We start from the raw sequence: 6,000 nt of genomic DNA, 5'->3' as shown, positions 1-6,000 counted from the left end.
GTGATCATGCTAAACATTTGAACATTGTCTTCAGGAATAGGTAACACAAGCCAAAACCTAGATTATACAATCCTTTGAAATATCATATTTATGATGTTCCTAGTATCTACATTTTTCATTTTATTCCTGTGCTTCTGTGCAGATGTGCATGTTAAGAGTGTGTAATGAAATGAGTTTTTTTTAAAACTTATCGGCTTCAGTCATGATGAAGATATGCTTTGAACATTAATTCTGACCTCTTTTAACTTCTACTGTGCAGTGAAAACGTGAGTTCTAATAAAATGGTATCTCTTTTGTATGTGATGTGTTTATTTAATTGTGGACAGAGATGAGGTTTTCCCAGAAGGATTCTGAAAGAATGCCTATGAGGTCCAATCTTGCACAGGCAGCCAGAGCATTTAAGACCTTAAAGGCCTTCCATAGATGCCAAAATGATATTTCCTTTCCTCCTAACTCTTCAATGTTAAGTAAGAATTATGTGAGGCAAAAAATCAACTTTCTTACAAATTCGCAGTTTCCAAAATGTGCTGAGTATCACAGGTTTTAGAAGCCAGGATTTCCTTTTGGATATACAAATTAAATAGCTTAATACACTGGATATTGACACTGTATTTAAGAGTTCTTGATGGAGGCAGAGTTGTGACTTTCTACCTGCTATCTCTAAGTGTCTCATCTTTCTATATACTTTTGGGCAGGTTCATTTTCTGTTCTTATTTAATATTCCATTGTTGAGGAGAAACCCTAGGAAAGTGAGATGTGTATCTCTAATATACAGTCACTTATGATGTAGTTAAATTTTGTTAGAGTTAAGTTTATAAGAAAACAGGCAGTCCACACACTGAGTCACCTGGAGGAAAAGCTCGCCATGGTCCTCTTATTAAAGAGCTCAGGTGGATGGAGGATGGAATTCTGGCTTGGTCACTGCACAGCCCCTTAGCTGACAAAGGAGTGTGGCAGTCAAGAAGTTACTGAAGGGAAGTCGGATTCTCTGATGAGTTTGCTATAGCAGTGGTGCTCTTGCTGGTGAGTTATACATTGGGATTACTGGGTAAAGTGCGTTGTTCTACCTGTACCCCTTACTCTTGAATTGAATCAACTCCTGGAGAGATGCACACTCCAGCTACTGCTTTAAAAAATACCTGCAAGATCAACATGTATGAATGCTGTCCATTGGAATTCTTGAGCATAGAACGCTTCTTACAAGGAGAAAGGAACTGGGGCTGTTCCAGTTCCAGGGGACAAGATTGCCACCAAATATGCCATTTCTCAATATATTTAGAATATTTTCTGATTTGAAAATTAATTGTGTTTTAGTTTATTAATCACAGAGGTGTGATATGATAATTTGACACACATGGACAGTGCATAGTGTGCATGGATGAACATCAGGGTAGTGGCCATCTTTTACGCTGATTCCAAGTGACCCTTATACAGACTCTCATTGGGTAATAGATGTGATTGTGACAGGGATTCGCAGGAGTAAGGAGTTCAAGTGTGTCCACTGCTCTGGGCTGCCACAGCACACTCTGTCCTCCAAAGGGAAGCATCCACATCTAAAACACATTGTGGTTGGGATGGCCTGGGGAGGTTTATAGAACCAGAGCTGCTGCTGTTGCTGCTGCCTCCATAGACTAAGTTTTGTCTTTAGAGGATGAGAAACAGACTAGGTGATATCCAACACATTGAACAAAAGCAAAAATTCTTCTCATATTGTAATAAAGAGAAAGGAAAATTTACCTTTTCTGATTTCAGAGCATTTAAAAATGACTTTAACAGGCTTAAGGATTCAACAGACACTGACCAATGCTTCTAATGCTGAGAAGCGAGGACAGGGCTGGTCTCAGTGGCCCAGTTCCTATCCCAGCTCTCAGGAAGGTCAGAGCAGGATTGGAGTTGATAACATCTGAGCTACTGACCAAGGTGAGTGAGACTGAACCTCAAAAGCCAATTACTAAGGCTGTAACTCAGGGCACAGTGCATGACAAGGTCTGGCATTTGATCCCAGTAACACATGCACAGGCAGAGGCACAGGCACACACATATGCACATGCACATGCACCATTTAAATCAGGAGGCAATGCCACACTTTCAGCAGTGGCTACTAACAGGGTCCTGATAACATCTGACACTGGAGGTAATTGAGGAACAAACCGAAACTGTGGACAGTCTGGCATTTTATTCTGTTAAGGAATAGTGGGGAGGTGTGGTTAACTGAAGTCTTTACATGAAAGACGATAATCATTTCCTACCTTGCACTATTAATTTCTGCTTAATTCTCCATCTTTAGAAATATTTTGAGAGTTTAAAAAATGTTGCCTTCTCCTCTGCTACTTTAAAGTAGTCTACTTGCTTTAGACAACAGGTGATTAATATATGTATAATGTAATAAAATGCTTAGTATGATTTCACATGATGTTCTCTTGCATTATGTAATCCTGTTGAGGGCTTATACCGTCTTCTTATTTTTTCCATTGTACAATGATCTCAGTATTTTGTTGATTTCCTGGACACATTCTGTGTTTTGATTTCCTAAGACTCCCCTGTCAATATTACGTTCACATGGATAACAGAACGTAGTGAGTTAATGCTGTAAAGAAAGAGACCCAACTCCAGTCTCTCACCAGAAAGGATCTGCAGGATTTATAGAACATTTGCTGAGAACTATATAACTGTTGATTTTATGGTTATTGAAACTTCATTCTGTGATCTCAAAAATGTTTATTCTTATTTCCTCAGTTATAACTTATGAACAACATTGATTCAAAAGAGATGGATGACTCCATCCATGTACAAATGGTAAGGACAAAGAATCCAAATCGTGTTTTAAAGCTGACAGTGTCAAGCATGAATGGAAACAGCAAAGTCTTCCACTGATGCACATGAAACAACAGGTTAAGCAAAACTAAGAGTGTTAAAAATAACAAAAAAGCATATATATATATATATATGTATGTGTGTGTGTGTGTGTGTGTGTGTGTATTCTTTTTCATATATATGAAAGCTTAATATACAGGGTAGAAGACAAGGTGCCCTAAACAGGAAAACTATCCAGTGTAATAGCTGTCATTTTCTCCTCAAGGAGAGTCCTCACCAGGCCATGCCCTCTCCAGAATGTATCAGCTTTGATGGTTTCTTCTAAGCCATGGAGAAAGGAAACCACAGCTGTGGGACAGACTTCACCTTGGTTGGTCTTTTCCAGTATGGACACACAGACACCTTTCTCTTCACAGTCATTGCCCTCCTCTTTGCAGTGGCTCTCATAGGAAACATCACATTGGTCCACCTCATCAGGCTGGACCGAACACTCCACACCCCCATGTACTTCCTCCTCAGCCAGCTCTCCATCATTGACATGATATACATCTCTACCACTGTGCCCAAGATGGCAGCTAACTTCCTGTCAGACACCAAGACCATTTCCTTTCTGGGATGTGCCATCCAAGCCTTTGTGTTTCTGACTCTGGGTGCGTCTGAAGCCCTCTTGCTGGGTTTCATGTCCTATGACAGGTACATAGCCATCTGCCAGCCCTTGCACTACCCTGTGCTCATGAGCAGGAAGATCTGCTGCTGCATGGTTGCCAGTGCCTGGAGCAGCAGCTCCATCACTGCATTAATGCACACAGTGTATGTATTTCAACTTCCATTCTGTGGATCTAGGATTGTTAACCACTTTTTCTGTGAGGTTCCATCTCTCCTGCCATTGGTGTGTGAAGACACGTCCCAATATGAGCATACAGTCCTCATGAGTGGCCTTGTCATTCTGTTGTTACCCTTCCTGGCCATCTTAGCTTCCTATGCTCGGGTGTTGGTTGTTGTATTCCAGATGGCTTCAGGGAAGGGACAGAGTAGAGCTGTGTCCACCTGCTCCTCCCACCTGACTGTGGCCAGCCTGTTCTATGTCACTGCTCTCTGCACCTACACACAGCCACACTCCTTGCATTCTCCTGGGAGGGACAAAGTGGTGGCTGTGCTCTACTCTATCATCACCCCTGTTCTGAACCCGTTCATCTACAGCCTGAGGAACAAGGATGTCATGGGGGCCCTGAGGAGACAAATGGGATGATGCATATAGACACAGAAAGTGGGTCTTTGAGTTGGCCTGTGGACTGATGTAAAGGCTGGTCTTGGCAATTTCTGGGATGATTTCAGGATTGATATTCTGGTGGAAACTTATCAGGTTATCTCACTGACTGAACAAGAGCATGAACCTTTGCCCCTCCCCAGTGACACACTGCCGTTCATTTGAATGTTGTCTCTGAAGGAGATGGAAGGGCTTTGTCCCTGTACCTGCTATCTCTGGCTGCCTGTGAGGCTGGATTGGCTTTCCACAACACCTTCTGTCCTGATCCAAGGAACTGTGGATTCTCAGACTGTAGGAGTCAGTAAAGTTGCCTACTATCTCTTTCTCTGGACACTCTTTCTGCAGTTCATGAATATAGATGTACATTTGCAGATATTTTACACAAATTGGGAATGTTTTACTGGTTCTCTTTGCAGGTACAGTTATTATATAAGAGTTTGTGTTTTTACACTCTCATGTGTTTTAAGGACAGTTCTAAAAGAACTATGGAAGGAGACAATTTTTTGTATTAGATATATTTCTTTACTTACATTTCAAATATTATTCCCTTTCCCTATTTCCTGTCCATAAATCTCCCTCCCCTCCCCCTCCCCCATATGGGTATTCCCCCCATCCATCCCTTTTACTCCCCCCCATATTCCCCTGCACTATGGGTCCAACCTTGGCAGGACCAAGGGCTTCCCCTTCCACTGGTGTGCCAACAAGGCTATTCTCTGCTACACATACAGTTGGAGCCCTGGGCCAGTCCATGTATCGTCTTTTGGTAGGGGTTTAGTCCCTGGAGGCTCTGGTTGGTCGGCATTGTTGGAAATGAGATAATTTAATGCTTGCTTTGATGCTTGTGTGACTATTACAACTGAGTAAGATTTCTAAGATCTCCTAAGCTGTTCAATGATATCATTCTTACTCCCTTCATCAATACCTTCCCCAAAATTCACTAATGGCTTTGCAATAAATCTCATCAATGGATCTGTTTGACAGTATGCACTCTGTGTCTTTCCATGAACAACTTTATGTTGATTTTTCTGCAGCCATACTAGCTTATGATAAGGACCTTTAGACAAAAAGAAACAGAATGATTCTGCTTTAAAAATCCATAAACAATTTCTGTATTTTGTCCAAGGCTAATATATAATAAAGGCCAACAGCAATAATATTATTTCAAGCAAATTTCCAGTATATATACTGTCTATTCTGGAGCTCCTTATGTGGACCAGAATGGCCTCAGAGTACATTTGGGAAGAAAGTTCTATTCCAGCATGCACAGATTGTAAAAATCAATCAATTGTTTTGTTTTAATTTAAATTTACAAATGATTGTGAGCCACCATGAAGATGCTGGGAATCAAACCTGGGGTTTCTGGAGGAGCAGTTAGTGCTCTTAGTGTTGATCCAAATTTCTAGAGCCCCTGCATGTTTAAAATGGTCCAACCATTGTCATGTAATCCAAGACCCAACTAAAAACCCTTGTGTTCACCTGTGAACTGGTGTAAGTAACATGACAAGAAATTCTCAGTATTAAAATACATATGTTGTGGGGATAGAGTGATGGTGTAGATGTTAATAGCACTGGCTGCTCTTCCAGAGCAATTGAGTTCAAATTCCAGCAGTTTTGTAAGGTAGCGCACAACTGTCTATAGCTCAAACTGCAAGGTATGTTAAACCTCTGGGCTTGAGGAGTGCTTATATGCACATATCAACATCTTCACCCACACTTGAACAACAATTATCATTATTATTATTATTATTATTATTATTACAATAATATATGTTGTGAAATATTTTAGAGATTTCTCGTAATTGGTGCCAATCATTACAGTGATAATTATAAGGACAGATAGAAACACCTCTTCATGGCACTAATGAAAATGAATTGCATCTGTTGTCAGTGTGTCATCCCATTCCCCTATCCGGGCTGAC

The 6,000-nt window shown here is 40.9% G+C and overlaps 1 protein-coding gene across 1 annotated transcript; it reads left to right on the top strand.

The window, feature by feature from the left end:
* The first annotated feature begins 3,142 nt into the window (after positions 1-3,142).
* On the top strand, positions 3,143-4,063 carry LOC116909865 (olfactory receptor 2AK2-like). Its single transcript, XM_032913593.1, has one exon. The coding sequence runs from the start codon at positions 3,143-3,145 to the stop codon at positions 4,061-4,063; it is 921 nt and encodes a 306-aa protein (XP_032769484.1).
* Positions 4,064-6,000: the final 1,937 nt, after the last annotated feature.

The sequence above is a fragment of the Rattus rattus genome, chromosome 9 (assembly GCF_011064425.1).
Source record: "Rattus rattus isolate New Zealand chromosome 9, Rrattus_CSIRO_v1, whole genome shotgun sequence".
Classification (NCBI taxonomy): Eukaryota; Metazoa; Chordata; class Mammalia; order Rodentia; family Muridae; genus Rattus; species Rattus rattus.
Note: the sequence above shows the minus strand (reverse complement) of the source record. Positions and strands in the feature narration are given on the sequence as shown.